This window comes from Delphinus delphis, chromosome 1 (assembly GCF_949987515.2).
Source record: "Delphinus delphis chromosome 1, mDelDel1.2, whole genome shotgun sequence".
In the NCBI taxonomy this organism is placed as follows: domain Eukaryota; kingdom Metazoa; phylum Chordata; class Mammalia; order Artiodactyla; family Delphinidae; genus Delphinus; species Delphinus delphis.
The window spans coordinates 102,058,013-102,070,859 of record NC_082683.1 but is presented as its reverse complement, the minus strand read 5'-3'; the positions used below and the strand labels follow the sequence as shown (position 1 = coordinate 102,070,859).

The window sequence follows — 12,847 nt, the reverse complement described above, 5'->3', positions numbered from 1 at the left end:
TCTTTCTTTGTCTCTTATTACAGTCTTTGTTTTTAAATCTGTTTTGTCTGATACAAGTATAGCTACCTAAACTTGCATGGAATATATTTTTCCATCACTTTACTTACAGTCACTTACATCTGAAGTGAGTCTCTTGTAGGCAGCATACAGATGGGTCTTGTTTTTGTTTTAAATCCATTCAGCCACTCAATGTCTTTTGATTGGAGCATTTAGTCCATTTGCATTTATAATAATTATTTATAGGTATGTACTTATTGCCATTTAGCTAATTGTTTTCTGGCTGTTTTGTAGTTTCTCTGTTCCTTCTTTGTTCTCTTCTTTTATAATTTGATGATTTCCTTTAGTGCTGTGCTTAAAGTCCTTTGTGTTTTGTGTACCTAGGGCAGGTTTTTGCTTTGTGGTTACCATGAAGCTTACATACAAAGATTATAACAGTCTATTTTAAGTTGATAATAATTTAAGTATGAATGCATTCTAAAGCTCTACATTTTTAGTCTCCTCCTCTTGTATTTTATGTTTTTGATGTCACATTTTACATCTTTTTATTTTGTATATCCCTTAACTAATTTTTGTATTTATAGTCATTTTTACTACTTTTAACCTTTATACTAGCTTTATAAGTGATTAATCCACCATTTTTACAACATTAGATTATTCTAACTTTTACTATATGTTTACCTTTACTAGTGAGATTTATACTTTTATATGTTTTCCTGTTATAATTAGTACCCTTTTCAGCTTAAAGAAGCTCCCTTAACATGTCTTGTAAGCCAGTTTTGTGATGATGAACTCCTTCAGCTTTTTCTTGTCTAAAGAACTCTTCATCTCTCCTTCAATTCTGAATGACAACTTTACTGGATAAGAGTATTCTTGTTTAGAAGTATTTCTTCCAGCAATTCAAATATATCATGCCACTCCCTTCTGGCCTGCAAAGTTTCTGCTGAAAAATCTGTTGGTAGCCTTATGGAGCTTCCCTTGTACCAACACATTGTTTTTCTCCTGCTGCTTTTAAATTCTCTCCCTGTCTTTAACTTGTGACATTTTAATTATAATGTGCCTTGGTGTGGGTCACTTTGGGTTCATCTTATTTAGAACTCTCTGGGCTTCCAGGATCTGGATGTCCATTTCCTTCCACAGGTTAGGGAAGTTTTCAGCCATTATTTCTTCAGATACATTCTCTGCCCCTTTCTCCCTTTCTTCTCCTTCTTGGACCTCTATAATGTGAATATTAGTCCACTGGATGTTTTCCTATAAGTCCCTTAAGCCATTGTTGTTTTTGTTTCCTGTTTTTTCTATTTGCTGCTCTGATTGGGTAGGTTCCACTGTCCTGTCTTTGAGTTCACTGATCCTTTCTTTACTTCGTCTAGTCTGCTGCTGAACCCCCCTAGTGTTTTTTTTCGGTTCAGTTATTGTATTCTTCAGCTCTGTGACTTCTATCTGGCACTTTCTTATATCTCTTTGTTGAAGTTCTCACTGTGCTCATCCATTCTTCTCCCAAGTTGGGTGAACATCTTTATGACCATTATTTTGAACTCTTTTCAGGTAAATCACTTATCTTTATTTCCTTAAGAACTTTTTCTGGGATTTTATCTTGTTCTTTCATTTGGAACATATTCCTCTGTTTCTTCATTTCCCTTGACTTTCTGTTGACTTTTATGCATTAGATAAAACAGCCACCTCTCCCAGTCTTGAAAGAGTGGCCTCGTGTAGGAGATGAACCTTATTGTTCAAACTTTCCCTAGCTCTCGGTTGTCTCTCAAACTTCTGTGATTGCCTAAGCAGTCTATCTTTAGTGGCTCCCAGTAGTTAAAGGTATGCCAAGACCTATCAGTGTCCCAAAGGAAAGTATCTCAGCACCTAGATTCAGGCTGACTGGGAGCCAGACCCTCAGGCAGCAGATTTTTTTTTTTTAATTTATTTATTTTTGGCTGCATTGGGTCTTCATTTCTGTGCGAGGGCTTTCTCTAGTTGTGGCAAGCGGGGGCCACTCTTCATCACAGTGCGCGGGCCTCTCACTATCGCGGCCTTTCTTGTTGCGGAGTACAGACTCCAGACGCGCAGGCTCAGTAGTCGTGGCTCACGGGCGTAGTTGCTCCGCGGCATGTGGGATCTTCCCAGACCAGGGCTCGAACCCGTGTCCCCTGCATTAGCAGGCAGATTCTCAACCACTGCGCCACCAGGGAAGCCCCAGGCAGCAGATTTTAAAGTATGCAAATACTATACAGTCCTGTGGGACTACAAACGTAAGTCCCACTGGCCATTAGAGCCAGGCGATGTGGATATGTCCTCTGGGTAGCCGTTGCAAAAATGGGGGTGCTAAATGATTGTATAAGTTCCTTTCTGGGAGAAACCAGTTACCTGGAACAAGGCAGAAGGAGAGCACAAAGATGGCCTCCATCGTCCCTCAAATGCACCTTAGTGGGCTCCTAGATGAGTGCCAGACCAGAAGTCTGCTCCTCAGGCTGAAGCTCCAGGACAAGAAAATAGGCCTCTTCCTCAGAGCGACTGGGTGTATATTTCAGTCTGCTGTTTGTGCTGTGCCGTGGGGTGGTAGCCAGCCAAACGCATTCTCTCTGATTGTCATAGGCCTGTGAAGCTCAAGGATGCAAGCCTTTCTGGCCATGAGAGCCAGGCCATCAAGGAGTGTCCCCTGGGCACCAGACCGAAAACCTGGGGCACCTGTCACATGCAGAAGCTCGCCTCCAGGAGATACTGATGCTCTGAAGTATGCAGATGGAGAATGTAAAGCCAGTGCCCGTCTCCTGAGATCTCTGGAAAGGATTTCTGTAGGACCTTAGATGTGTGTCTAATTAGCACCCTCAGGCCACAGCCTATAGGCCTCTTTCATAGGAAGACTGGGCTCCTTGGACTGTTGCCTCATGCCATGCCCTGGAGGTGATGGCTGTTTAAAAACTCTTTCTCCCTTGGTTAGAGTTTTGTGGGACCCTTGAGCATAAGTCTCAATGGCCACCAGAGCCAGGTGGTCTAAAGGTGTTCCTTGGGGGGCAGCCACAAAAATCAGGGTGTTGGAGGGGAGGGTACAGGTTCCTTCCCGGGAGATACTAGCAAGCTGGCAGAGGAAGAGCGCAGATGGTGCCTGCCAGCAGCCTTCATCCCTAGGAAGAACCCTGCGGGCCCTTAGGTGTGTGTTAAATTAGATGTCTGCCCTCAGGCTGATGCTTTAAGGCAAGCAAATACGCCTCTTTCACATAAGGTCTGGACGCCTCTCAGTCAGCTCCACGCTGTTCTCTGGGGTAAGTGAGTCCAAACATATGAGCCCTTTAAGAGCTGTTTCTCCATTCATTATAGCCTGTGAGTCTTGTGGACACAAGCCCCTTTGGCTTTCCAAGCTAGACGTTTTGCGGGCTTGTCTCTCAGATGCAGGTCTTAAAGTTGGGGTGCCTTTGCTCCTCAGGGAGAAGCTCTGGACTTTAGATTCCTTCCTGATTGTGGGTCATCACACTGAGGGTAGAGTTTACAGCCAGATTGTGTCTCAGCCTTTCCTCTCTGCTTCAATGTGCTTTGCCTGATGTGTAGGAGTTGCTCAGCTAGTTTTTAGGGGTTTTTTTTTCCAGAGGAAATTGTTCCATATGTAGCTGTAGGTTCGGCATGTCTGTGGGAGGAGGCGAATTCAGGATCTTCCTACGTCGTCCTCTTGAGCCGGAACCCGCCCTTCTCTTTAAATAGGGAGTGTTGGCCACTGTGCTAAGTGCCAACTTCTCTTTTTAAGGCGCTGAACTGAGCACCAGGGATAAAATGGAAAAGAACAGACCAGCTCCCAGACCTCATAGGGCTTATAGGTTAGCAGGCAAAAATGGATGTTAGATTATTACATAATTGAGTAATAAATAGTTAGAACTGTGAGTTCTATGAAGCAGCAGAGTACTAATCAACTACCTAATAGGAGATTCCAACCTAGCTGGAGGGTGGGAAGGGTTTCTTGTGAGATTATCTGAGGCTCAGGACAGGGATTTGAAAGCTCTGGAACCTAGGCAGGTCCGAGGGCCTGTGTCTCTTTCAGTGTCTGTGTGTAGATCTCCTCACCTTGTTTACCTTCTTGTGTCACTTGCCGTGGTCTCCTAGTCCATTTCTGGCCATCCTAATTCCCTCCATGACTAAGGGTTATGTCATGAGGGTTAAATGCCACTGACAAACAGTAATTGGTATACATTTAAGCACTCAATAAATTTGTCTATCAGGAGGAGTTTGGTCATAGGGGGAGATGGTAGATAGATTCAGAAGGGAAATGTGAGAATTCGTTTAGAATGAACAGTTTCGAGGAAGATAACAACTGAAAGGGGTGTCCTCCTTCCCATTCAGCTGCTAGAAAAAGAGGTTTTTTTTGTGTGTGTGTGGTACAGGGGCCTTTCACTGCTGTGGCCTCTCCCGTTGCGGAGCACAGGCTCCGGACGCGCAGGCTCAGCGGCCATGGCTCACGGGCCCAGCCGCTCCGCGGCATGTGGGATCTTCCCGGACCGGGGCACGAACCCGTGTCCCCTGCATCGGCAGGCAGACTCTCAACCACTGCGCCACCAGGGAAGCCCCATGACTCATTCTTAATACTCTCTGATTTCCAACTTCAGAGTCTTGAGAGATGGAGAGAGACCCTAACTCATAGATCTCTGGCAAGCCTGGGCATGGATTTCCTTTGGGTGGTATCAGTTCTGATCCAGAAACAGAGACTCAAGAGATGAGGGTGAAATGTTAAAAATATGGCTGCTTGGGCAGCAGAAAAAAAAAGCCTGGTAAAGAGCATGCTTTAATTCATTCAACAGGCACTGATTGTGCCAGATGTTGGGGTGGGTGTGGCCTGATCCACACACTCAGGAACTCTAGTTCCCTGATAAGGGAACAAACCAATAAACAGAGGCCTAGGGGCTAACAGTAAGGTGTGCAAAAACGAGGGCCCATTGAACCTTTCCCAGGGAACAAAGGCCTGAATAGTATCTGCAAAGGTGAGTCGGTTAGCCAGGAGAATGCAGGTTGGGCCAAGGTTGGGTTGGAAGGGGGATGCCAAGGGGACGTGTAGGATGGCAGGGGAAGCAGTGTGGAGCACATTTGTACTGCCCGGGAGTTTGGATGGCCGAGCAGAGATGGGTTTCTGTGCTGAGGTCAGGGATGAAGACATGCATTGGCGAGAGGCAGCCAAGGGGAGTTTGGAAGATGGCGTAGGGCAATGGTTCTTAGATTTTGACATGCATCAGAATCACCTGGAAGGCTTATTAAAACAGATCACTCGTTCTCTCCCCACCCCCCAGAGTTTCTGATTCAGGAGGTCTGAATTAGAATGCACTTTCTAGTAAGTTCCCAGGTGATGCTGGCCTAGAAATGACACTTTGAGAGCTGCTGAATTAGAGGAAGGCAGAAAGTAAGGAGACCAGTCAGGAAGCTGTTGCCGATGCCCAGATGTGAAAGGCAGCGGTGGCAGAGAAAAGGATTTATAGTGCCAGCCGCTGTGCTAATCCCTTTACATATAATCTCACATAATCCTTTTAACAACTCTGAAACACCACCCTTATTCTAGAGTAAGTGAAGCACAAAGAGACTAAATTCCGTGCCTGTGGTCGACGGGGCCACTGTGCCCAGGGTGTTAAGACACAAAGCCCAGGCTCTCAGCCACCACACTGGAACCAGCAGTGGTCGGTGACCGGCAGGGTGGCGGGGCCACAGCAAGGTAGGGGAGAGAAGCCTCCCGTGACTTCCAGGGTTCTAAAGGGGCAACAGGGCGACAGATGTCTTTGCCTAGAGCATGTTCATTGTGAGGGACCTCAGACTCGGGTTTGTTACTGGGGTTAAGACTCTATAGGGTGCTGTGCTCTTGCTGAAAAAATACAGATGTCCAGGAGACAACTGGATTTATGGGTCTGGGGCTCAGGAGGGAGGACCAGATTGGAGAGTTGGGAAGCATCATGGAGGTGGTCCGTTGTGAAACCCCAGGAAGAATAGGAGGCGGGAGTGGGTGAGGACCTCCCGAGCAGCCAAGGGGCAGGTGGAGATGAGGGGAAAGGTGAGCAGAGGGCAGAGGTGATGTCGGAGAGACACGGCGGCTGTTTCAGGAGGCGTGTGATGGAGTCACAGGTGCTGCAGAGGCCAAGGAAGGACCGGGGCGTGCCCAGTGGATTAACAGTCAGATCAGTGACGACCTCAACCAGGACAACTTCGGTGGACCAGTGTTAATGGGAGCTGGCAGGAGGCAGAGGGATGAAGTGATGGGCACTCTCCTTAGAAGCTTGTCCATCAAAGGAAGGAGGGTGAGAGCTAAAGCGATAAGGAAGCAGTAAGGATGTTGGAAATGGCAAGAGCTCAGATTATCGACGTGGCCAAAGGGGCAGGTGGTCGAAAGTGTTGGGAGGGCATCACAGAGGGTGACCAAGAGGGCATGACCCTGGGGATGTCTGGAGGGCATTGCAGGGGAGGGGAGGGGGGGAGTCAGGGGGCTCAGCTGCGTATTTGTGGGGTAGACCGCTTCCATTGTTCTGGAGCAAATTTTAGCTCCTCTGGACGGGGCTGAAGTTAGCGGGTGAATGTAAAGGCGTATGAGGAAGCCCGGGCACTTACTCTTGCTGCGAGTAGGAAGCCTGGAAAAATCTGGCCCTTTGGAAGGCCTGGCTTTGGTGCCAGCTTTGCCTGTTGCTTATCTGTGGCCTCTAGATCAAACGTTTGGCTTGTAAAACTTTTTATTCAAGGGATTGTCAAACAGAGAAAGGGCAGAGGTATTCTGGTGGAAAGACGGCGGGAGGTTCCGCTCTGCCCTTGTCCTGCTCTGCCTTGCCCGCCGTGTTCCCAGAAGTCCAGGGCTGCAGAGGCCTGGCCAGAAAGCTATCCGGGGTCACCTCCAGAGTCTATGGTCTCAGGCTGCTTCAAATGCCTCTAGGTAGGGAATACCCATGACCTTCATCTGGGGTGTGTTCACTGGTCAGCTGTCAGGCGTGCCAGGGAACAGACGCTCAGGGAGTAGAGGAGAGGCCAGCAAGCCTCTGACAAGGCTGCGCCAGTCTAAGCACGTGGGGCAGCCTCATTCTTGCCCTCAGAGCTATGTCCTCAGGGAGGACTCAGGAACCACCGGCCCTGAGCCTGAGCTCTCTGTTAGTTCTTAGCTTTATCCTAGGTTCCTTATGTTCGGCTGAACAAGTGTCTCTTTAAAAATGACTTGCCTACAGGCACAGAGATCATCCTGGAAGAAAGTGCCCCGGGAAAGACTGGTGGGTTGGACTAAGGCGGCACAGACCACCTGGCCCTCCCAGTGCCCCTAGCAGGAGAGGCTGGGGGTAATGACTGGCTGGGATGTGGGCGTCAGCCGTTCCCTTCCCATCTGCACAGCTTGGAAGTGAGCACAAGAGGCATGAGCAATGAATTAAGCTTTTCAGAGAAAAAATACTCGAACCCAATCTACGACCACCTGGCAGGCCATGATCATTGATGCCCGAAGTAAGGACTCCTCATTGCATTGGCTTGAAGCAAGGACAGCCTTCAAGTACAGGTAGTTAACAGCACGCAGGATGGATTACTGAGCGATGGGACTTGAGGGGGCCTTTTACACTCACTCTTTGAAAGCCGGAGGTATACTTGACCTTGAAGTAAACAGATCTTTCACCTTTTTTTCTTAAGTAGCTTCTGGAAAATAAGCACTCTCTGAAATGGAGCCATTCGATGCTAAATTAGGAACGAGTTACGTGGAAGGGAAGCTCTTTGTGATGTCCTAACAGACTGTGTATAATAGGTAGGTTTCTGCTTCTCAGACAGATCTTCGTCTAGAGACACTTGAGGCTGTCGTGGTGGCGGTGATGATCTAAGAGACCACAGGTGGGGCTGTGACCAGGACGGGAAGAGGAGGCCCTCCCCTGAGGGTCTGAAAATCCTTCTCGTGAAGGGTGTGTCCGTCAAGAAGCAGATGTGAAGGCAGCAGGGGGAGTTCCAGCCATACCACCCGCACTGGCCCACGGGAAAATGGGGAGGTAAGCTCACCTACTCAGACCACGAAAGCACGGGCAGAAAGTTTCCCCTTAATCTGTGGTCCTTAAACTTGAATGTGCAATCAGAATCACCTGGAGACTTATTAAACAGATTGTGGGTTAGCTTCCGGTTCAGTGGCCCCGGCTTTGCTGTGCTAGCAAGTTCCAATGATGCGGATGAAGCCCCTGGCCAGGGACTCGGGTGCTGGGAACCACGGCTCCAGACCGATCACATAAGACAATCTGGACCATGGAAGTGATGAGGGCATGAGACCAGTTCCATTATAATAGCCATCTTTATTTGTAAAAATCCAGATATAAAATGTATTCTTTCAGTCTTTCCGAGTTTTCCTTTTTACAAAAACAACAAGGCACATAAAAACCTTCCCCGATGTTGTTCCCACAGACGGATGTTTCTCGGGCAGCCCTCCCCCCTCCCCCCCATATAGCTACATGCTTCATTCCGGGACATCTCGCTTCTTCCCCCACATGCTTCGGTGCTTTCCTACCAGGGTAGAATTCCGAATTCCGAGACTGAAGTACACAAAGAGGGGGTGGGTGGTGGGTGCAGAGTGTGTGGCGTGATGCTCCCCGGCGTGCAGGAGGGGGTCTAGTAGTAGGTCTCCTTCTCTACCCAGCCTGGGGGGGCCACAGAAAGAGAGAGAGATAAGCGACAGTGAGTCTTCCTCCTCGGGAGGGGGCAGAGGGAAAGACAGACAGAATGGACCTCAGGGGAACAAAGCCAATGGCGGGGTGGGGAGTTTGACCCAAATTCAATCTGGGCCCTCAACTGTATTTATTTAAATGCTTTTAAGAGTAATACGTTAATTGGAAAGATGGTTTTGATTTCTGACCACGTTTCCACTGCATCCTATTCGGTTTGTATTTGGTCAGTTCTGAAACCTCAACTGAGATCTCCATCCTGAAGATGGGCTGTGACTCAAGTCAGTTTACAGTTGGCTTCCAATGGACTTAGCCAAGCAGACTGACGGTGGAGGAGCCCAAACACTTCAAAGGAAACAAAGCAAAAGCCAGCGGCCCCACAGGCACCCCTCCGCAGCCCGCACCCCCAACTACAAATGCCTGTTCTTACCGCCAGGGCGTCGCCTGATGATGAGCTTTCGGACTTCATCATACACGAAGATGAGAAGAGAGTAGGGGAAGGCACAGAACCACCAGGTAGGTCTGGAAGTAGAAGCAAGTGACAATTTATACGTGTACGCGCAACTCAAAGGAAAAAGAAACCGCACGCCAGTATGGTGATCATGAACTAATCGGCCTGAAAGGAGAAGCCAAGTACAGTCATGGGTAGCCGGCCGAGCACGGACACAGAACACGTGATGAAAACAGCCCGCTGCTGCGCGCTCAGGGCCCGGAGCGGCAGGAGAAAGCGGACTGCCACCTTCAGTTGGGTTTTCCATGAGAACTGGTTTGTAGGTCAGCTTAGATTTTTTTGTTGTTGACGATTCCAGAGCAACTGGACATTTTCTTTCTTCCGTTTCTAAAGTATTTAAGAAGCTCGCTCAAGTTTATCTGTCTGATGTCCTGGCACCTGAAGATAAAGAACTGCCGGTGTGGGTCACAACCAGTTGAATCATCCCCCGAATGTGGTCTCTGACAGTGGGGCAGTCAGGAGTGCGCTGAGTCCCAAACCTGGGGAACGAGAAGCTGAACCCTAGCAGAGATCCGAGGCCTTTGGGGGCCCAGGGGCTGCTGCCACAGCCCCCAGCCTGGAAACAGGCTCCCCAGGCGGCCTCCAAAGGAGGCTGACGCTTTCTTGACTACCAGCTTCCCGCAGCAACCACTGGAGGAAGACTGTCCCAAGACAGAGCTCTGGCATCTCCTCCTCCTCTTCCTGTCTCGTGTGTCCTCCACATGCTAGAAGATGACCTCGTTTGACTTGGGGACCCTTGTAATTAACTAAGCCACCTTCCACACTGGGCAGAACCTATTGGGAACAAGTTCTCTAGTCATAGCAAAAGATGCCCTGAGGCACCACCAGCCTGTTGTAGGCTGAGATTTTCCATTTGGGCCTTTTAGAGAGCTCTGATCCTCCTGGCCTCCTCTTAACAAACAATGGCCCAAGATGACAGGATTCACCTTGGATAAGACTTGCCCCTGTTTTGTGCCAGCTCTGTGCAGGGGGCTGGAGACACAAAGTCAAAACAGATGTTGTGGTCCATGCTCTGAAAATAACAATCTATGCGAGCAGAAGTGACAATAATGGCAAAGGAGGGCTGCTGCTGCACATGCCCAGGAGGGTGAGATCACATGCGGACAAGCCCTGAGAAAACCAACCTTGAAGAACGATCGGGATTGATGGGGTGAGAAGGGAACAGCCTTCCCAAACATGCAGGCAGAAGAGAAGTACTGAATTCACCTAACATAAGCCTGGATGGGTATAAGGCTAGGAAGACAGGCTGGCACAGTAACAAGACCCTGGATGCCAGGCTCCCCTTGCACCAGATAGGCAGTCAGGGAAGCCAACAGGGTTTGGTTACTTTTGGGATGAGATCAGTGAGAGGAGGTGAAGGGCAACAGGCTAGTCGGGAGTCCATATGGGTCTGAGTGAGCATGGGAAGACTGATGTTTAGATCAAAAGCTTGACTCGTAGGGTCCCATTTTCTGTGGTTTAGCATATTTTAATAGGTTGCAGCTGCCTAACCTTAACCAGCTGGCAGACACCACAAACGCACTCAATGCTTCAAAACACTACTAGAGTTTGTGGCAAATCCTGTATGTGAAAAGTCAGGCGTATCAAAAGTGCAGTCATTCACCATGTCTAAGGCCAGTCTGGTTCTGGCCAAAGACTAGTGGTCAGTCTCCTCCGATCCTCCACCCATGATCTCCTAACAACACTACCCGTGCTCGACTGTAAAGTAAAAGGACCTCGGACCTGCTCCACCATTGTCCTTCGAGAGCAGAAGAGTCAGAGGCCCACAGAGGTGAGGGACTTGCCAGGCGACGCAGTGACTGGGTGGGCCAATCAAGACTGGAACCTGTGCCCCCAAACTCCAGCATATCCCCCACTGGCCTCAAGACGACGGGGCTGTGGCCACGGGGGACCTGAGCGCTCAGTGCAGTTGGCTGGTGAGCAAGCCCAAGGGCCAGAGCCCGGCTGGCCCTAGTGACAGCAAATCCTAAGCACAGTCTGGGGATTTGCTGGTCTGCATTACTGAGTCAGCCTTTCCTCATTCTCCAATCCAGAGGAACTCTTGTACACATCACCCAAGAGTTCCCAAAATAACAGCTACTAACGTGTGTCATGAGAGGAAAAGCCACACTTACTATTTCCCACTTTCTGGAGCTAGAAGAGGATGGACTTACTTGAGGGGATACATCCTCAGGGCAACACCCATTCCAGGGCAGTAGGAAAGGAAAGCAGCAAGGGCCGTCTCTTCGAAGAGGCCAAATATTAAGATCTTGTTCCTAAAAAAACAAGAAGTGGGGAAAAGTTAAAAAACACGAACAGAAGTGTATCTTCTAATGCTACGTGTCAAATGGCAGGTCGATGTCTTTATGTATTATTAGTTGTACTTAGGAACCTGACTGAGGTCAGATGAAAAAACCTAGAATTTTGCTTCCTCAATTTGCTCCACAATAAGTTTCCAGAAACTCTGCCCTGGGTGTCAGGTGCTGGGCTTTTGGCAAAGGGTTTAGATGTCACCAGACCCCTTCTTTGAGCCAGAACCCCCTAACTGTGCCCTACTCACTTCATCCCCTGCTGGAAGACAGAATTCCTCCTGGTCTTGCAGATGACCAAGTCGGCCCACTGCACCACCACGATGCTGACAAAGAAGGCGGTGTGGCAGGTGAACTCCACGATCTTCCTCTGTTCGTAGGTCTGAAATGCATAAGGCAGACAGATGAGCATGCGTGTCCGGAGGCCATGTGGCCCCACCCCGTGGGGCTGGAGGAGCTCCGTCCAGCACTGGTCAGGCGGGCAGCCCTCACTCACCCACTGCTGCCCGTAGCTATCTTCCACGTCGTTGATCCAGCGGTCATCCCAGTCTACTCGGACGCCCAGCAGGTGAGTCGGGAGGAAGCCGTTCTCAGCCATAATCACAAAGTAAGTGAAGAAGCCCCCCAGGGCCTGGATCATACCTGAGAGGTTGGAAAGACAACTTGAATGCCAGGGCCTGGAGGAAGGTCTTGGTTACTCACAGGCTATGACCGGTGGGATGGACTACCCGGGACACACTCCTCGCTCACACCTGCTCCACTATGAGTCACTTTTTAGAGCTTAAAAGACGGTACCCGGGCCTTGCTCTTCAACACCCGTCTCTATTACTCGATCATCTGCTTCTATAAGGGCACGACCCTTGGGGGTAAAAATCCATTTCCCTACATTTTAATTTCTGAAACATTATGACTTTCCCTCCCATGTCTCAACACGTTTGCACACCGCCTTTTTCCCAGCCGCTGTGGAGATCATGAACGCGGCACTTTCTGACCTAATCTTCCCCCTCCCCCACTTTCAGGGTCGTTCTCCCCAGGACCCAATCCAATCACTATGCCCTCAACTTCCTGGGGTGGGATTTCATCCCACGCTCTGGACACAGTCTTCCTTCTGCTCAAAATTAGGCCTTTCTGGCCATCAGCCAATTACTTTGTTGTCAGCAACTGTCAAATTAATCTTTTCCACGTTTCCATAATGTACTAATCTGTCCCATTTTACCCGAGTGTTCGCAGTGATGTAACCCATGACTCCAGAAGAACAAGTTGCTAATGGTGGCTTCACCAAGTTTTCCTAAAGGCAGAGGATTTAGGATCAAAGGGTATTTTCACTGCCCACCGCCTAGACCACCTGTGAGCTGGTCATGCGCCACTGGTGGAACAGAAATCAAGCACTGGGGGTGGGGAGAGTGGGTGTGCGGAGTAGCCACTTGGCAGTG

At 49.1% G+C, this 12,847-nt stretch overlaps 1 protein-coding gene across 1 annotated transcript in view; it reads right to left on the bottom strand.

Moving 5' to 3' along the window:
- Nucleotides 1-8,411: 8,411 nt before the first annotated feature.
- ATP1A1 (ATPase Na+/K+ transporting subunit alpha 1) overlaps nt 8,412-12,847 on the bottom strand; it is a 32,873-nt gene continuing 28,437 nt past the window's right edge. The window contains exons 19-23 of the mRNA XM_060027764.2: nt 11,911-12,056; nt 11,666-11,796; nt 11,280-11,381; nt 9,046-9,137; nt 8,412-8,591 (exon numbers count right to left, since the gene is read on the bottom strand). Coding sequence (XP_059883747.1) covers nt 8,563-8,591; nt 9,046-9,137; nt 11,280-11,381; nt 11,666-11,796; nt 11,911-12,056 — 500 coding nt within the window. The 3' untranslated portion in view covers nt 8,412-8,562. The remainder of the gene's footprint in view (nt 8,592-9,045; nt 9,138-11,279; nt 11,382-11,665; nt 11,797-11,910; nt 12,057-12,847) is intronic.